We start from the raw sequence: 19,852 nt of genomic DNA, 5'->3' as shown, positions 1-19,852 counted from the left end.
CATTCCCAATGGATGAACTGTTGTTGGGCAAAAGAGCTTTTGCTCATCTGAACACTACCACAAACCCGGGACACAGAAAAGGACAAACAATACTTGTCTCAAGAGCACAGCTAAAAGCAAGCAGAGCTGTGCAAGTGCTTGAATAGGAACAGAATATCCTCCACGGAAAAAGAACAACCACATATAAGTAGTCACTAATAATTTGAGTAGTCAAAACAAAAATTATTTAAAATAAAAGTTTTAAACCCAGCAAGATTAGCTTAAAATAGATCTTAAAGCAAGATTTCCTCTTTTTGACTGCCAGTGAAATCAGCTATCGAGAGGTATTTCAGGCACAAGTCTGGACTGGCAAATCAGACAACTGGGCTCAGTTATTACCTTAAATTTAACAAGCTGGTCTTAAGGATCCAATCCCCATCCCCACAAAGTCATAACGTTTGAAATTAAGTATAACTGCAGAATTTAACTTGCACTGTTGAAGCAAACCATGTTGGAATAAAAGCCTTCTCAAGCAGATGTGATTCCCTGCTCCCTTCATTTCTCGTCACAGTCACTGACTCTTCACTGCCCTGTTTGCTTTCTGGTTAAGTAGGAATCAGAAGGAAACAAGCTCGTTGCAGTTTTGCACACAATCACAAAAGGAGTCAGCAGAAGCATGAACACCAGCTCTTTAATTAATTAACTGCTTGCCTGTATATGCCTTCACATGTGCACTCACACACACTCAACCTCAACTCCATTAGCAGAAATTCTCCATCGTTTGCCACCAGCACTTCTGAGACTGCCTCAGAAACCACCCAACTGACAAAATGCTGGTTATACTGACAAAGCAAATAAAAGCACAAAAAATACAACATAAGATTTAGAAGGATGCAATTATAATGCAATTTTTGTTTCCTGGAAATGCAGTAGTAGCGAGCCTTCTAATTTGCAAATTAGAACAATTTAAATTAAGCCTTTATGTCCTTACCGTGGAAGAAAGCAACAGAACACCTCAGCAAAGCTCCTCTGGAAAAGATATCAGTAAAACTAATAGAATTTTGTATTTTCTCGGTTTTTAAATTTACAAGCCAAGAAACCATAATACTGATTAGGACTCATTTTGCAATCAGTATAGTTTAGTCTACAGTTTCAGCTGACAAAACCTGATCACTCTGTCTGTAAATAAGCCCATCAAAAACAGATCTTCATGACAGGTAGATGCTATTTATTACAAAATCCTAAAACACAGTGACTGATTTAAGTATTCCAAACATTGTAAAACAATTCCACATTCTAAAAGAACAAGCTGAGGGATCACCAAAACATTAGCTGGTTTTGATATGCAAAAATAACGTTTTATATTCACTTACTAGATAAAATCCAGAGGCTTTTTAGCAGCATTAGAGCAGCTCGTAATCCTTCTCCAACTCTATTGTAGCAAGAGGAATGAAATCAAGCCACCAGCGATACCAGAAAAAGTAGATGTTTGCTCAGTGCCTCACACCCACCACCACACACGGCCAGATTTGCTCTCATCTGCTGCTGCCAATGCACATGTGCAGAATTATAAAGAAACTTCCTGCTCGCACAGATCCCATCACATTCTTAACAACAGTAGTTAATAAATAAAAAGGCTTTTGTATCTTGTGTAACAGTTAATTATAGTCATCCTACTCGCCACCCCCCAATGCAAAGCTCTACTCCACCAACCACACACGAATAATTGCCTCTGCATCAGATAATACAGAACTTATGAGCAGGGGCATTATAAAAGTACAGTAAGGCAACAGACAGGAGGAAATTATCAGTAAAACCATGCAACTTGAGAGGTTCATGTTATAAAACCAAAGCAGTTTAACAAGTGACACTGCTGTTAAAACAGACTTCAGAACAGAAGTCAAGCTACCTCAGAGGCACCAAAAAAGCAAACTATAAATATATAATGCACTTGATTCATTATACATAAGTTATCGTATTACATACGTTTATCATCAGCTTGTTTCCCCTCCCTCACAAACAGGTAAGCAGAAACACAGGCTGGAACTCAGCAGATTACAAAATGATTACACAGCCCATTCCCTATCAAAACACTGCCTCTGCCACAGCCACGAGCACGTGCCACCAAAACACACGACAGGCTCAGCATCCCCACTGCAGGAGTAACACATTTCATTCCATTCTGTAGCAATGACTCTTTGAATTGTAAGGAAAGAAAGAGAAACCAAAAAAAAAGAAGAAAAAAGAAAAAAAAAAAAAAAAAAAAAAGGACTGGTCCTGAGGTCTCCTCCACAACCAATTCCTGTGACAACCTGATTATGACTGAATTTAAAGACACAACCAGAAATCATAAGGTTAAAAATTACATTGCAGACTAAATTTAAGTAACCTGATTACATTACAAGAGTGCCAAGGCAACAAAAGATTTCATTAAATGTGGAGTTCAGCAAAAAGAGGAGAAAACCTTTCAAAAACACACACTTTAAAAAAAAAAAAAAAAGAGTATAAAGGAAGGAAGAACCGCATTTGTAAGATTCCAGCTCTCACCTTTTCAGTTTTGTCCATGTATTATTATCCTACACAGCTGAGCACTAATTTTAATCCTGAACACTCTGCAGGGGACACTGAACACAGGAGACACGTGAAGAGCCACTCAGAGACTGGACCCCGGACAATCAATGCAGGGCTCCCACCAGAGCTCAGATCCAGCAGCTGCCCCACCCAAACGTCCTCACAAATGTCCAGACAGTGAAGAAAATAAAAACCATTTAAACCTCTCAACAGGAAAAAAAGCCTCTGCAACCACAGCCTTTGTTACAAGCTGTTTGAACACAAATATAATGAACTATCTGTATTTTAAGCTCTTTTGGCATATTTTTGGTTTGTATTTTTTTTTTTAATGCACAGGATTTCACACATTCTCTGGTGAAAGACCACAAGATTAATTGTTTGTTACTATCACAATAGAACTATTTTCACGATAATCACAACATGGTCCCGCAAAATATCACCCATTTCTTGTAGTGAAGGACTCCACCCATACATTGCAAACCTAACAGGTTTTAAGCACCATAATCACCCTCCAAACTATGTTTTAAAGACTTCAAAAAAAACCCAAAAAAAAAAGCCCGGTAGAAGATGCAGTAACAAACACATTATGTTTTAGGCTGCAAGAATACATAGAATTCACCTGAATTGAAAGAACTTTCACAAATCCCAACACTTGGCTACCAAGACAGTATGTAACTATGAAGACAAATCTGAATTTACCAAACCCTTGAGACAGTTCGCCTTTCTCAAACAAAATTTTTGCAGGCAAAATCTATAACTTACAGAAAACACTCAGCAAGAGATTCCAAACTGAATGGCTCAATTTTACTAACTTTCCAGGGAGCAATGTAAAATTCTTGTATTCTCTGCCTGAATCCAATTTTGACACGAGACATACAGCCTCTCTGCCGAAAAACTGATAGAGCCATCACTTCACAAACTGCATGACAAGCAATAAATCTCCCTCTTTCATAGCCCTTCACAGAAGATTTAATAGTCTTTCAATTCTCTATCTCCTCCTCAGATGTTTTGGATTAAGTGTTATTTTCTGGTCCTTAAATACCAGTCCTCACATCTGAAATGATCAATAAATATATAACCGGGCCTGCAACACAGGAAAAAAGTTAAAAGGGTTTGCCATCTCTCACCCTTACAGATGCAAATGCTGAACTGCCCTGCAAGAAGTCAATTCACTCCCATCCAAATGGCCACTAGATTTCTGTGTGATAAAATTAACCTGGTGTTATGCACCGAATTTAAGGACAACTTAAAGGCAGTCTCTTACCGACATCACTTCCTCTTCCCTATAGCTGCAGCTTCTTTTGTGGGGGATGGGGGGGGAAAAACAGAACAACTACCCCGAAAAAAAAATCCAAACTAAAAAAATCACCTCAAGACTTGGCAGGTTTTCCTCATTTTCCTAAAAAAAGGGCATCACTGCTGAGCTACAATTAGACCAGAGATCAAAAGCCCGAGTATTTGAAAGGGAAAAAAACCCCAAAACAACACCCCAAAAAGCAGGGGCTCGCCACACTTACTGATGTCTGTTCCAAATGCATGGAATGTTTCTCCAGCCTCACCTGCCTTTGCAAACACGGCGTTATGTACATTAGAAAGTAAAACCTCACTGCTTGCAGAGGTCTCAGGCAAGAGCCACACAGGACAAACGTGAAGCCTTTTAAGGAGCTCTGAGAAGATCCTCCCGTGTTAGAAGTAACGAGAGCCCAAAATCACTAAGACTGAGCAGATTAAAAACTATCGTTTGCCAAACTCAGACGTTTTGACACATTGTCCATGACAAAATTTGCAAGCATTAGAAGTTACCAGGAGCTCCTCCGAGTCAGCTTCTTTAAATGTAACCATGGAGCACTCCGCTTGATTGATTTTTCTAAAATAATACAGTAACTTTCCAGTTTGATGCTTTCAAAACATTGAGGTATTTGATTCCTTATTGTAACATTGTCAAGGTAAGGAAAGGATCCCTATGGTGCTGCACAATGTACAAAACACAGACAAAGCAGATTAAAAAAGATTCTAAATACCTTCAAATCTATGCAACAAAGAACACATAAAGCAATTTACTAGTAACGAGCAGTAACAAAAAAACCCCCCAACAAAATAGCTAAATTGCTTATAATATAGGCCAACAAACCAGCTTTTTATCCCTTTTATGCTGGCAAGTTCAACTGCACGGAAGACAGAAAAAATTCAAGCCTAAATGCTAATCCAGTTTAACAATTTGTTCCAAAGTCACATACTAACAATTCCATCCCTGAGGACACTCAGGAATACACGCCAGAAAAAAAAAAAAAAAAAAAAAAAAAGTGTAGGTTTTGATATATTCACTTTCTTTCTTTTTTTTTTAACAGCCAAGAGTCATTAGGTGACATTTACTTTCTTCATTTGTTACCTCTTTTCTCCACCTCGAGCCCGACAACAGCACGAAATTTTGCAAAAATTTATTAAAACGCAGCCAGACTTGAGAATAAGAGAGCTGAGCACTAAAACCTGGTGTTGCAGTGTGTGATGGCAGGTTTTCTGTCGTTGGGTTTTGCTCTGGGGTTTTTTTGTGTTTGTTTTTTTTTTTTTTTCCCAAACCTGGAAAGGAGCACCCTAACACTGGGACATCTCACGTTAAAGCAACTTTCTGGCAACAAGAAACACTCGAATATTTCAGTCTCCCTAAGGAGCTTCCACGAACAATGGAGCCCCACACCGGCAGACCCCTCGGATGATACATTTGGGCACAGCCTGGCACGTTCAGCCCGTGACCCGGCGTTATCAACGCCGGCGCGTTCGCTCAGTGCCTGCCCTTCTTTTAACTTCTGGAAGCAACTTGGCTGAGGAGCTGCGGGGTCGGCGCTGCCCGAGCCCCCTCGCAGGGGGGATGACCCGAGGGACGAGGGGACGGGCCGGGCAGGCAACTCCTGGAGGAGCCGGGCTGTCAGCGCTGCCGCAGGGGCAGCGGGGGAGGCTCGGGCCCCTGACAGCTCCCCGGGCCGGCCCGGCCGGGAGGGCGCTGCCGGTGCCAGAAGGTTCCTGCCGCGCTGAGGTGACACCGAACCCGCCCGAGCGCGGGCACCCCCCGCCCGCCCCGCGCATGCGCCGCGCGCCCCTCACCGTTGCCGGGTGACTCGCCCTCCCCGCCGTCCGCGGCACCGCCGGCAGCTCCCTCCGCCCCTTCCTACCCCGGGGGCCGGCGCGGGGCCTCTGCCCTGCCCGCTCCGCTCCGCTCGCAGCCCCTCCTCGTGCCCGTCCCGGCTCCCCCTTCTCGGCGGCCGCCGCCCCCCCCCGCCGCTGTCGCCGCCGCGGCCGCCGCGCTGCCGGCCCGGGCGCCGTCCGTGCGCTCAGAGCGGCTCCGAGCTCCGACCCGCGAGCGGGGGGTCCCCGACGGCAGCGGCGGCCACGGCCGGAAGTGACGCGCTGACTGACAGGTGCAGAGCGCGCACACCCCCCCTCCGCTCGCCCCCCGCCCCCTCCCCCGGGGTCACGTGCCGCGGGGCGGGGCGGGCGCTGAGGGGTGGGCGGGGCCCGCGCCCTGAGGCGGCGGCGGCGCCCGCGGGCGGAGCGGGAAGGGGCGGCCCGAAATTGGCGTTTTTATCTCGTCCTCACCCCGCACAGGGACTCGGGCACCCGCACAGTGACTCAGCCCGTGCGGGCTCAGGGTCAGTTAGCCTGGAAAACGCGTCCTGAGATCACAGAATCACCCAGGCTGGAAAAGATCTCTGAGATCATCAGCCTGTGACCCAGCATCACCTTGTCTACTAGACCACGGCACGAAACGCCACATCCAGTGTCTTGTTAAACACCTCCAGGGACGGTGACTCCACCACCTCCCTGGGCAGTCCATTCCAATGTCTGATCGCTCACTCTGTAAAGAACTTTTTCCTCATGTCCAATCTAAACCTTCCCTGGTGCAGCTCAAGGCTGTGCCATCTTGTCCTACTGCTGGGAGAAGAGCCCGACCCGCAGCTGGTGGCACCCTCCTGTCAGGGAGTTGTAGAGAGTGATGAGGTCTCCCCTGAGCCTCCTCTTCTCCAGGCTGAGCTCCCCCAGCTCCCTCAGCCACTCCTCACAGCACTTGTGCTCCAGTCCCTTCCCCAGCCTCGCTGCCCTTCTCTGGATCTCCAGCACCTCAATGTCCTTCCTAAACTGAGGGGCCCAGAGCTGGACACAGCACTCAAGGTGCGGCCTCTCCAGTGCCAAGTACAGGGACAGAATCACTTCCCTGGTCCTGCTGGACACACTGTTCCTGATCCAGGCCAGGATGATCATCAAGCCCAACCTGTGACCCAATACCACCATATCAGCCAGACCATGGCACTGAGCACCATGTCCAGTCTTTCCTTAAACACCTCCCTGGGCAGTCTGTTCCAATGTCTGATCACCCTTTCTGTGAAGAAATTCCTCCTAATGTCCAACCTAAGCCTCTCCTGTCACAGCTTAAGTCTATGTCATTTTGTCCTGTTGTGTGCAGAGACGGACCACGGCCAGTAGTGTCACTGTGGAGGCTCGTACCCCACTAGCTTTGGTTGGACATTAGGAAGAATTTCTTCACAGAAAGGGCGATTAGACATTGGAAAGGGCTGCCCAGGGAGGTGGTGTTCACCATCCCTAGAGTTGTTTAAGCAAAGACTGGACGTGACACTTGGTGCCATGGTCTAGTTGGCACTGTGTTGTTCGGTCATAGGCTGGATGCAATGATCTCGGAGGTCTTTTCCAACCTAACTGATTCTGTGATTCTAGTTTTCCATTTCTCACAACCATATTAAAATATTTGCTGTAAATTTTCTGAATTAAAGCATCAAGAGCCATCGCTCCCAAACGTTCCCCGAGTGTAAGCGCGCCAGAAGTAATGAACTGCCCTTTGACAAAGAGCTAATGCATTTTGAAGCGGAAAATTTAGCACCCTTAAAGTAAGTTAGCATAAGTTAGTGAGGAGATGCAAGCTTACACCCGAAGTGTTAAAACCCGTGCCTGGCAGTCTGTGGTTCCCACATGCCACGCTGAAACTACAACAGCTTTTTCTGTCATGCAGTGCCAGCAGCCATAGGTGGTGGGTTTAATAAGGCATTTAAGGAAACTTGGATTTAGTTAGTAAAAATCCTCTCAGGAAAAGCTTTTTTTTTCCCCCATGAAAAACTGACAAAGAATATATGAAAGGGGAAAAAAAAAAGATACTACTAGGGTGGGACTAATTGAAACCTCTGTATTTTCAATAGCTGGGAGGGTTTTATTTCAGGTTTTCCAACATGGATTCTGAATTTTATCTAGAGATACATTTATAGGACTCATTAAGAGGTTTTACATTTAGAATCCAAAGAAGGGAGAGTCACAATCCCACAGTAAATTAGCCAGGGTTTAATCAGATCTAAAACTCTATTTTCCTGCTGGAAATATTTGGTGTCATTAGGAGGTAGCATGCAAAAGCAATAACATATGTAGGGTCGGGGGAAGTGGCCTCTCAGGAGGTCTGTGTGTGCTGTCTCCTCTCCTTCCACAGCAGACTTCTCCACTTGAACCGCTAATAAAATCTCCTCGCATCAGGATGAGGTTTCTGAATTTGTATTTTGTATACATCGCTGTGTTCTTTCTGATTCATTTAGCCTCATCAACAACAATAAAGATACTGAATCAGAACAAGCTGGCAATTTTGTTGATGAAACATGGGGGAGAGCGGACTCCAGCTGGCTCTTCAGCAGAGACGTTGGCCAGTTGACAGGAATAAAACTGCAAGAAACCTGACACAGAAAGCACACGTGGTGAGAGGAGACAGACAGCAGAGGCAGGCAGGTAGGCAGGAGCTGCACAGCACCTGTCTGCTGGTTTTGAGTCCCAGACAGTGTGTTCCCTCCCCTGAACTGGCTCTGAGTTCGCCATTTCACGCCAGCTTATCCCCCCTCCTTTCAAAGGCTTCCAACGCTCCTCGCAGGGGGCAGACATATGCAGTCCCAGGCTGCCATTTTAGTCTCTTCTGCTCACTTTGTGTTCTCTGTCTGTCTCTGAAAGGTTGAGGACAACCTGGGAGTTACAGAGTCATAGAATATCTCAAGTTGGAAGGGACCCATAAGGATAATGGAGTCCAATTCCATGCTCCTGGCAGGGCTAGCTAAAACTAAACCGTGTGACTAACAGCATTGTCCAGATACTCTTTGAACTCTGACTTGCTTCTGTGACCACTTCCTTGATCAACCTGTTTCAGTGACCAACCACCCCCACAGTGAATCACTTTTTCCTGATATCTAACCTGAACTTTCCTTGACACAACTTCATTCTTTCCTGAACTTCTATGACTGGTCACCAGAGAGAGAGCAGATCAGCACCTCCCCTTCCATTTAAGGGAAGCTGTAGATGGCTCTTTGTAAGTCTTGCACCTTTTACCATCCTGGTCTCTCTCTGGTGCTTTGGCCACTTCTTCTAAGATAGTAAATACAGAGGGAAGGGAGGCAGCAACTTAATGAGTGGCTGCATGGTTACACGCCCAAAACACAGCTGTTGAAGGCACCTCCCTCTCAGATCACTGCTAAACACCGAAATGGGGAATGTCCATGAGCTGTCTCCATCCGTTTCCCACTGCCTCAGGCCCAGCTCCAATTTGATGGCAGCATTTTGTAATTCTCCCTCTTTGGTGCTGTGCACACTGTGGAGCTCACACAGGTTCATTTACCCTCTCCCAAACTCGCAGGCATGTCCAGAGCAGCCCCAGCACAAGCAGGGCTTGTGCAGGTGCACGGCTGCAGGGTGACACTGTCACCCACATGTCAGGACATACGACAGTGCACTGCCTTGTACAGGGACAAGGCCCCAGTGTGAGGCTGCTCCTGAGCAGAAGGACCCGTTGCCCAGCTGCTGCACAGCTCCAGGATCTTGGCAGATGCATCTGCCAAGAACTAAAGAGCCAGAGTGCCGTGGCATCCCTGTCTCCCTGATAAATCCGTGTCCAGAGCCACACCACAAAGAGTGAGCCAGTTCTGCAGCTCAGTGTGTTTTCTTACAAGTCCAGCTAAGTTGCTCAGCCTAAAAGTTTTGCAGAGATTGTCCTGCTAAATGCTCACAAAGTAACTTAGTAGATCTGAAACAACTACCAGTGTAATTCCCTTTTTTTCAGGAAAAGCCATTCATGAGTACAAATCATTATTACCAGTATATGTCACAGAACCAGAGCCGTATTTCCTTCACGTATCCCCGATGTCTTCAGAAGTGTGACTTCAGAATAAAGACTCTCTGAAGACTCTAGCTTCCAATTAAGTCTAGTTCCAGCAACAGCCCTACCTTACTCCTATCCCAACTGTGCTCACTGTTGTACAAGGCTTAGTACAAACTGAGCTAAAATACTCCAAAACTTAAATCAGCTTTGCAATCCAATCCAGTCCTTGGGAGATTGATAGCCTGCCATGCAATTCCTTACCTTCATACTGGGTTATTATCTTACTAGGAGCAAACAGGAATTTGATGTGTAGCAAAACAAGACACTGTCTGCTGCAATACCTGTGCATTATATGCCAAATAGTTTTTACTTGGTGGGGGAGAAACTATCTGTATGTCAGCGAAGTATTTGCTTTTGGTTTTAATTGTTCACCTATAAATTATTTGATACATTCTCCTGAACTTGGAAGTGCACAGTGTTTCTCTTAAATAGATCCTATTGTCTCTTGCAAAAAATACTGACAAACATGAATCCTTTCAACACCAAAGAAGAATTAGCAAACAGTAACACTTTCCAGCTGCAAAGTGCTTTCCTTTCCTGCATATTTCATCCAGAAACAGAGACATGTCCCCAAACTGAGCTTTACTTTGTTCCTCTTTTCCAGCATTACAAAATTTTCTAACAAACATTTTGCTTCAGGATGCCCAGCACATGACACTTGGCCTTGTTGGACTTCCATAACTCTCCCTGGAGGCTCTGGAATCAGCAAGTATCCAGTTCTTCTGACTCACAGTGTCCAAAAGGGCACCTAAGAATCAAAGTCCATTTTTAAATTAACAAACGAGGCTTCTCAATGCTCAAGTAGACAGGTGAAAAAATCTATTTTATAGAAACAGAAACTCCAGCCCAGAGAAAACCATTCATCTTTTCAAAGACTGTCAGCCATTACTAGACACACATATGTAAGGATTTTTAAAAACTGAATTCAATATCAAAGGCACATGTTCTGCGTAAATGTCAGACATTTTTACTCATTTTTCTACTAGAGTTCTGTGATTAAAATAAACATTTACAGCATGAGATTTTTTTTTTCCCTGCCTTTGAATACTTTTTGGATCTGAATCTTGGTTTTGGGAGATCTGTCTTTAAAGTAGAAATCTGGGAATATGGGTCAAATGTGGCTTTTAAGGCTTGTTCATATTTTAATTGCACGGTTGCAGATTTAACAGGAGATAATTCTTCCCTTCTTGAAATTCAAGACATCGAAAGGTTAATTCAGTCTTCTCAGTTCCATTTCCTTCCGTCTGTTCCCCTTCCCACACTTCCCCCCCCCATCTGTAGACAGCTGAGTTATTTGAATTTTATGCAAGCTTGTATTCATCCAAAGGGAAAAATCACTCAGTGTCTGCACCAGGCAAGCGAAAATTGCAATATTGCACACTTGCATTTTTTTAATTCCTATTTGCTTTTCTCTGCATTCACCAGTCCGGGCTCTGGATGTACAAGCTCATGCCCTAAAGATAGTCCCCACTTAAAAATTAACTTGAATTAAAGCTTGAATGTCCCCATCCCTTTGGAATTCCCATTCTTTGCACTCCCATGGATCTGTACTCCAGCTGCTGTGGTGCTTTTACCTTGGGTCGAGGAGAGGCCACAGTTCACGTCAGCACAATTTGTCTGCTGCCAACACAATCACTCTCTGCTGCTCCCATGTTATTTCATGGTGTGGCCACTCACACTCAAGGTACACTAACACCAGAGGAGTCACTTTGACAGAGCTCAGGTTAACTCTGTCATGAAGACATGGCTTTAATCTGACTGATTTTAGCACTTTATACATATTTGCTAGGAAAAAAAAGCCATAAAACTAGTAATTGAAAACAGTCAAGTTTCGAGGAGAAAGATTTTCACTTCAGATGCCAAGAGAGGAAAATAGTCTCATCTTTTTTTTTTTTTTTTACATTTAAAGAAAGATAAACAGCATTTAACACAACATACTTGCAGCTTTCATTTGAGCAGGCAGAAGTTAACAGATGTGGAACTTGCTGATTACCACTTTCTGACATAATTGTTGACCCTGTACACCGTATGGAATACCCGTGTGTTTGGCTTAACAAGCTTATAAAATTGGAAAATGATTTTTGGAAAAGACAACGTAGAAATGCAAGTATTTTGCTCTGTGAATTGCTCACAGTAATCAGCTAAAAAACATACTTGGCTGCTTAAGTCTGTTCCTCTGCTTCAGCAGCCTCATTCCCTTAAGCAGCTGGAAAACTTCAGGGTTTATCTTTTTCTCCCCAAAACATAAAACCACTTAAGCTACCAGGAGGTCCCAGGCTGTTGAAAATGGAATGATTTGGCAACACAAAGAGAAGTGCTGGTCAGGCACCCATCTAAACTACACCCACAGCCCTGAGTCCCAGGAGTCAACACCACACCTCCATATCTACCCCAGCACAACACGGATTGTAACAACAGACCCACTGATTGTCCTTCTTCCTCCGGACAAAAGAAAAATCTGAAGGTAATATAAAGTTAGTAGATCTCTGGATTCTATTATCTTTGATTATCTTCTCTTGGATTATGTTGGTTATCTATTTGCTGCACAATTTGAACTTCACAAGGAAGGGTGATGTTCCTCCTGTTTAAAGCAAAGAGAGTGAGAATTCCAAGAGTGGATTGTTCCATTCCAGAGCAGCCAGCTGCACTGAGAAGAGCCATCATCTGTTTGAGCACATCCTAGACTTCCCTGTCTTACTGCTTCCCCAAAAGCTGCTGCTTGCAAGAGGTGCTTCTGTCCAGAGACAGAGAGAAAAAAATGACTTAGTAAAGACTCAAAGTCATGCTAACTTGTGTTTCTAGATCAGCATTCATCACAAACTGTCATGTGTTCGATAGCATTAACTGATGTGACTAAGACATCACATGCTTCTTTCTCCACCCTATCTTTGGGAGAGAACCATGTGCATGGATATTTTGTATTAATTCATTTTTTCCTTTAATAATGCACACAAGGGTCACCCAGAATTTGCTAGAAAAGGCCAGGCCAGAGCAAAGTAGTTTATGCTGGAAGACACACTTTTGGGTCAGTTCTCGAGAAAGCTCTGTTGCAAGAACCTCCATCTGGTTAAACTTTTAAAAATTCACCCCCATACCAAGTTTTATAATATCAAAAAAAAAAAAGGGAGAGAGGAAATTTCTACTCCCACTAGCTTATGTTTTCTCTTTTTGCTCTTTGCTGCAATGGGACTCCCAGTATAGACTGTTTGATATCCTGAGCTATTTGGAAAACACAGGGTTAGAAAAAATAGCCCAAGGAGAAGGACTATCTACAACTGCCTCTCCTCCCCGCTCATCTTCTCTATGTACCTACCCTGAAGGTACAATGGTCTTGATAAGGAAAATGAAACACCTTAGGTAATGATAAAACATACAGTGCAAGACAAGTATCGAGTATTTACTCACTAACAGTGCAGCCTTAGAGCAGAAAGTCTGCCAAAGAGGGATCAGTGCCTTCCTTACACCCCCAGGATTCATTGTCTCTTAGCCTGGGAACCTGTCTCCGTTCCCAAACATGGATATTTTTTTTGGCAGCAAGACGGAACAAAAGGCACAAAGAGAACTAAGAAAACCCTTTCAGTGGAGCTGTAGTCTCTCTTTTTTTTTTTTTTCCTGTTCCCCTGAGGACGGGAAACCTTCTAAGGACAGCTTATAGCACACGCAATCCTGCTACCTGCCTGGGAGGTGCTCGGTGCTCACAGGGACCTGAAGGAATTAGGCCACGTGCAGATTCCAGCCCGGCTTTTGACCTTGAAAAATTGATCCCCTACCTTTAGCACCAAAAATGCCACAACATTTTGGAAATGAAATCACTGTTATATTGGAGTGGGTGTGTTATTTCGAGACAGCGCTGATGTGATTATAAAATCAGTTGTGTCAGCTTATTGGCTCAGCTACAGACACTGATCTGCTCGAGCGTCTGTTCCTCCCGCCGGCTGCTCGTTGGGGTGCTTTGTCCCTCCTCAGCTCCCTGTGGAAATGGATACCATTTGATTCCCACTGTTGCACCATGGAGAAAGAAACCCCCTCTTTCTGGCAGTTGCCCATCTCGTCTCCATGAAACTTGGCATTTCCAGAGCACCTCTTGTGCCAAATATGAGCACAGCATCTCCCGGCCCGTGAAAGGCTACAGTCCTCATATATATAATATATACATTGATGTCCCTGCAGCCACAGCCCCACATGGACTGGGCACGCTGCTTCCAAAGGACAGCAGCCAAGGGAAGAGGCCAAGTGGCAGCAGGCTCCAAAAGTCCCAGCCTCACTCCTCAGACTTTGCACTCGAGCTCCTTTTAAACATTTCCTCTCACCTATTACCAAATCCTGGTAGCAAGTGTTTGTTTTCCCCGGTTTCTCTGTGGGTGTCTGACAGACACTCCGTGGCTTGTGCTGCCAGGCATGGTTTGATGCTGTCAATGGCAGGTGACTCACTGGTATCAGAGGTGTCAGTGTGACTCAGCCCTTCATCTTTTGGCAGCAGATAAAATTGCATAAAATGCAATTTCCATTGTATGAGGCAGCTTTTCAGGCACAGCCATACCAGTGTAGCTTTGCATGCTTTATGTGTAGAGCATGTGCAAAGATCTCATAGTTTGCATGCTCCACTGGCTTCCTGGTTTTTCACATTTATGTGTGCTGGATCTTTCTGCTGCCTCTGTGCTCCTCAAAGAAAGTTGAGGTTTATTTCAACCACAGTCATCCCAAGGCCAGGGAAATGCCATATTCCCCCTACTGACAGTGGTGACTCCAAAATCCTGCCATTAAAAACCTGACAAATAACTGCTTTGCTGCTCATATAGCAAGAACATTTCCATTCCCAGTGAAAGGAAAAGGCATCTGAGTACTGTATTACCTACCCATCTTTAACCCTCCTGTGATCAGCCTCAATGCAGTATGCAGTGCCCTCAGGCCAAATTCCAAACTTTCCATATGTAAACTGCATCCAGCTGCCTGTGCTGCACAGAGTATATAAACATGAGGTTTGAATCCCACATGAGCCGTGTTTGACCACAGGACCGAACTTAAAAGCTACAGAAACTTGACAGGCACTTTCTGCAGTGGTCAAGACGTTTGTTGCAGAGATGAGTATCTCCTGATTTCAACAGAGTGAGAACATGTAATTTCTCATCATTATGTTGTTAACACTGTTGCACCTTCCTCACAAACCCAACCCAATATCAATTAAGAACCTGGTCATCTTCAGCCTAAAACCCCAAACAATGTATCCCAAACTGTTTTTAATATTAGCTCTGCCAATAACTTGGGCAATTAAAGTGGTGGTGGTGAAAACAAGCGTGCTCACCCTGTCTTAACATGTTTAGAAGAGCCTGAGCTCTGCTGTGGATCCTGGGGCTGAGCCCATGACAGGACACAGAAAGCCAGAAATGAGATTCTTCTGCTTTGCTGCAACATTTTGTTTGCTTTCTACAACTCCGAGAACTCGTGCCAGTCTAAAAGTTTAAGAGGTTTTGCACTTGTAGTCTCTCTTCATAATCAGAATTATATTTGTTATTTGCAAAAATGGACAAACATTAAAAAAACTGAAACTCATGAACTGCCTGGATTGATGAATCACTCAGATTATGTTTTAAAGTCTTTTCTGATCTTCTAAATCTCATTTCCAGCCTAACAAGAGGTTAATGCTTTCTCTTTATACAGACACCAAGACTGTTCAGTGCCAAATCTCAGCTACAGCTTCCACCAATATTCACCCAGTATCCACCTTCCTGCTTGTTCCCAGGGGCTTTCAGTCAAGAACACAGCTTTCAATTTGTGACAACTGGTTGGATATATGCGATGGAAGCAAAGGAATGGAGTCCTGACATTAAATATGGTGCACACCCCCAGTGATTTTGTGTGGACAGTCAGTGCAGATGCAGTAACTGGCTGGTAACCAAGCCAGCCTGCACAAATCATTTGAGTTGGGAAAGACCTCTAAGACCATCTAGCCCAACCACAAACCTGGTCATTATTTTAATTTAAACAAAGAAGAGATCCTTAAGACACATTTAAACACATTAATAGCATTTTCTCCATGCACATATATCAGACTCAAACCCACCCTACCTGAGCCTGTTATGCCAACAGGAAAATCCACAGACCTTCCCGGGGCTCTCAGTCAGCTGAGACATCCCTGTCTCCCTGAGCCCATTGTCCAGGCTGCCTTACAGTCACTGGAGGGAACCAGGTACTCCTAGGGCTCAACTAATTTTATCCCAACTTACCTGACTCCCTTTTGGCCTATCATGGAGTCTAGACAGGTAATTCAAACGGAGACATCCAAAGGAAACCCCACACCAGGATCTAGGAGGCTGCACAAAGCCCTTCCCTTCCTTTCCCTTGGAGAGTGATTCCCCAAGTAGTTTTCTGCTGGGTAGCTGGAGCCACATCAGAGCCCCAGGGATGTCCCAGCCCCAGGGATGTCCCATCCCTCAAGAGCAGCAGAGCTGGGCGGTGGCTACAGGCCGTGCCCACATCTAATACCCAGCGTGGCTTGCAGACACAGACAAGGGCTAACAGCCATTTTAAAGGGATTTTCTTAATCACATCACTTGGCATCTACACAATTCTCCCTTTGCTGCAGCTCAAGAGGTTCCCTGGAAGCAAGTCCAGCGTGATCCACGCCATTGGCACAGGTGGGGAACAGGGAATGGTCACACAAGCCAACCTGGATTTTTGCACAGTGAAGGCAGGAAGGTTGGCTGTGGGCAGCTGCCTGGTCTGGTGTGCAGAGCCATGGGCTGAGAGAGGCACCAGCAAGTGGGTGGATTGCCTCAAAAACGGGAGTGAATGGAAGATCCATTGTCCATCCTTTCAGGACACGTTCCTGGTGTGGTGCTCAGGTCGTGCTAATCTCAGATCTGGCCCTTGATCCTGGCAATGGTACCATGGCTCTGCTTAGAGCCCTCCCCAGCCCCAAGCTCCTGTGAGCTTGGGCAGGTAGGGATGACCCCAGGCATGTTGCTGAACGCACCTAAAATCTCCCCAAAAACCAACCTGGCAGCAGCAGCAGCCCCCAGGCTCACCTTTGCTCCAAACCTCAGCGTTGGGAAAGGACAGGAAGCAAAACTTCAACATGATTGCCACGGCAAACAAGGAGAAAATAAAAGAAAAGAAAGATCAAGATGCATTTTGGCAGTTTTCCATGCCAGTTTTCCCATTTCCCTCCCTCATGCACTTTCTGCAGGAGCAATCTGTCCTTTCCCTAAACGCTGAGCAATCCCAGCACTAAACTAATCAATATTAATAGCGATGGGCTTGGGAGGGGGGAGGAGGGGAGAGGAGAGGAGGGATTACCCTGACCTTTTTCAACTCACACTGCCTCAGACGGCCACCAAGCAGCTGAGGAGAGAGCAGCCAGACGGTAATGCCATGTGGTTTTAGTAGCTTTTCTTTTTTTTTTTTTCATTTTTGTTTTTTTTTTTTTTACTTGTGAATATTTACTTCTGTTGTCTCAGTGCAGATAGCAATGAAATCCGATTTTCTGCAGGAAGGAAAAAAATATAATTATACCAGCCATCTCCGGGCCAAGCCTCGCCTTGACGGGAAACTCTACTGAAATGAGGGGAATAACGCCCAGGCTGGGTTTTAACTTGAATTTCTTATTAAAAAATGAATTGGATTAGGGAAGTTTTGACAGGTGAAGGGTTGAATGCTGGTGTGCTTTGTGGATTTGTCTTTATTATAATAGGGTATAATCAAACCCATTGAGCTGTGAGTGGGATATGGAGCGAGAGCAAACAAAGGGCTGAGGGAACCAGTCCTCTATTGTTACGCTGAAGTGTCCACAGCAGCTCAGGGGGTGGATGTGCTCAGGACAGGGGGCTCAGAATTAAAGACAAATCCTATTAATTAAAAGAAAATCATAACTGAAGCTCTTTGTTCCTGTTGGATTCGGGGTTTACTGTAGATTTTCTGGTTAGCAGCGTTTCTTAAAATAGAGGTTTACGTCAGGAGGCACCGTGGATTACTGGCAATTAATGCATTGTCTCTTCAATACTGAATATTCTTGTTGCCACGTGCAAAATAGGATTTTTAGTAATTTCATCTGAGAAATCCAGAGAAAATTCTATTTATGCCTTTCCTCTTCTGCTCTGAAAGAGCCAAGCCTTGGGGGAAAGGTCCCAGATCGAGGTGTTGGATTTGTGGGGTTTTTTTGAATAAACATTTCCATGGACTTTTCACATTTTTTTTCTTTTGAGGAGAAAATGCTTTGCAGATGGCTGATATCACAGCACTAGCTAATGAAGCCATGGGTGTGTTTTCCCTTTCTTTGTCAGGACCCATCATGTCCGACAAACCAGATTTTGCAGAAATTGAAACGTTTGACAAGACCAAGCTGAAGAAGACAGAAACCAGAGAGAAAAATCCCTTGCCCACTAAAGAGAGTAAGTGCTTCTGAGGCTATTTGAACTGTGAGTAGCAAGGACACAATCTGTGTTGCAGTTCATATGCAAAATGAATACTAATCATGGGATTACAGGCTCAAACTCATCCCTGATTTTAAGTGGGGATAATACTAAGACTCGTAGCCTATGCTGGGCTTCCAAAGATACCAATAATTATAACCAATGGTGCATTTTGTTTGAAAAACCCTTTCTGATGGGATTGCTCTTGCTTCTGCTAAAAGCAAGACCAGTGTCCCCGCTGGGTGCTGGTAACAGGATCAATCTGTTTGTAATTACCATGTTACCAGCCTCTCTGGAGGCACAGGGGAACCCTTGCCCATCCCTGGCAGCCTCCCCAGAGCGTGCCTGGGCTCTGGATTTAATGTGTTAGCAGGTAGATGAGCTGCTGCCTCCCACTGGTACCTGCTGCCAGCCCTGGCCAGGAGACCTCCAGACACCTTCTCTGGGAATAAGTCTGCAAGAAAACCCCATTATCATCCTCATCTAATAGGAAATCTTCTTTAGCAAAGCATCCCTGAGCTTTACTCGTGCAGGGTCTTCTCCCCTACAGGCACTGTGCACAGGCAGCCAGGTGAGGCTGGGATTCACTTCTACTTCGGGTATGAAAGAGCATTTGGACCAGATTTTGTGGGCAGCTTCCTTCAGAAGAGCATTGCTAACCCCTCTGGATATCTGTGCTGATAGCCATGGAGATGCACTGTCCCTGTTTTTCCCCCCCTGTTTTATTATCCTTACCAGTGCTAAAACTATAAATACAAAAGAAGGTTTGCACATCAGGAACTACTTCCTCCTAGCTAGGCAGACATGGGAAGGAGTTGGCAGTTCCAGGGTGACCAAAAAAAGCAAGTGTGGATTTAACCATTCCCTGGCTTTAAAAAAGACTGTAGGAATCTGTACCTTGTAGAACCACTATCACAGAGTTACAGAATTATTTGGGTTAGAGGGAACCTTAAAGATCATCCAGTTGCAACCACCCTGCCATGGGCAGGGACACCTTCCACTAGACCAGGTTGCTCCAACCTGTCCAGTTTGGCCTTAGATACTTCCAGGGATGGGGCAGCCACAGCTTCTTTGGGCAACCCGTGCCAGAGCCTCACCACTCTCACAAGAAACAATTTCTCCCTAATATTCCACCTATCTCTGTCACTGGGAAGCCATTCCCCCTTGTCCTGCCACTCCATCCCTTGTCCAAAGTCCCTCTCCAGCTCTCTTGGAGCCCCTTTAGGCACTGGAAGGGGCTCTGAGGTCTCCCTTGAGCCTTCTTTTTTCCAGGATGAACACCCCCAACTCTCTCAGCCTGTTTCCATAGGAAAGCAAAGTCTATAAACAGTAATGTTTATTGATGGTGTTTTTGTTTCCTCTGTTTTCCTGCCAGCTATTGAACAGGAAAAGCAAAGCGAAAGTACAGCCTGAGTGTAAAGTTCAAGATGTGACTGCTGCTTCTTCAGTGGGGTTTTGGCTTCTGAGTTGGGTTGCTGTTTTGTTTCGTCCTCCCCAGCCCTTGTTTGTTTCCCATTTGTTTAAGGAAGCATTTGTTCATTTAATGTTCCCTGGAGAAGTTTGTTTTGTGTTTGTTGAAGAAGATACTGTGTGTTTGTATTCTTAAAACTGTAACTCCAAGTTCTGTGTGGACCCCATTACTTGCCAAAAAAAGCAATTTGCATAGAAATTGTTTTCCTAAGCCTCACAATAAACAGGTTTCTTCTGA

At 44.9% G+C, this 19,852-nt stretch overlaps 2 protein-coding genes across 10 annotated transcripts in view; one reads left to right on the top strand and one right to left on the bottom strand.

Annotated features, from left to right (window-relative positions):
• FAM13B (family with sequence similarity 13 member B) overlaps positions 1 to 5,875 on the bottom strand; it is a 46,008-nt gene extending 40,133 nt beyond the window's left edge. For 3 of the 8 annotated variants that reach the window (XM_032702635.1, XM_032702634.1, XM_032702637.1), the window contains exon 1: positions 5,650 to 5,875. The gene's annotated coding sequence lies outside the window, so the exon portion shown is untranslated. Of the gene's footprint in view, positions 1 to 1,352; positions 1,462 to 5,649 lie in introns of those variants that run through there. The other 5 variants (XM_032702630.1, XM_032702636.1, XM_032702632.1 and 2 more) reach the window with 4 other exon arrangements.
• A 239-nt stretch (positions 5,876 to 6,114) lies between these two features.
• On the top strand, positions 6,115 to 19,852 carry LOC116794188 (thymosin beta-12-like). 2 transcript variants are annotated; one of them, XM_032702640.1, is made up of 3 exons: positions 6,115 to 6,194; positions 18,016 to 18,123; positions 19,520 to 19,852. In XM_032702640.1, the coding sequence occupies exons 2-3, from the start codon at positions 18,024 to 18,026 to the stop codon at positions 19,555 to 19,557; spliced, it is 138 nt and encodes a 45-aa protein (XP_032558531.1). In that variant the 5' UTR covers positions 6,115 to 6,194; positions 18,016 to 18,023; the 3' UTR covers positions 19,558 to 19,852. The 2 variants fall into 2 exon arrangements, with proteins under 2 accessions (XP_032558531.1, XP_032558530.1); XM_032702639.1 differs by lacking the exon at positions 6,115 to 6,194 and adding an exon at positions 17,016 to 17,099.

The sequence above is a fragment of the Chiroxiphia lanceolata genome, chromosome 15, assembly GCF_009829145.1.
Source record: "Chiroxiphia lanceolata isolate bChiLan1 chromosome 15, bChiLan1.pri, whole genome shotgun sequence".
Taxonomy (NCBI): Eukaryota; Metazoa; Chordata; class Aves; order Passeriformes; family Pipridae; genus Chiroxiphia; species Chiroxiphia lanceolata.
This window is presented reverse-complemented; position numbering and strand designations above follow the sequence as displayed.

Coding starts and splice junctions, on each gene's coding strand:
- LOC116794188 (XM_032702640.1), top strand. CDS start 18,024: ATGTCCGACAAACCAGATTTTGCAGAAATTGAAACGTTTGACAAGACC. Junction 18,124..19,519: donor TCCCTTGCCCACTAAAGAGA/GTAAGTGCTTCT, acceptor TTTTCCTGCCAG/CTATTGAACAGGAAAAGCAA.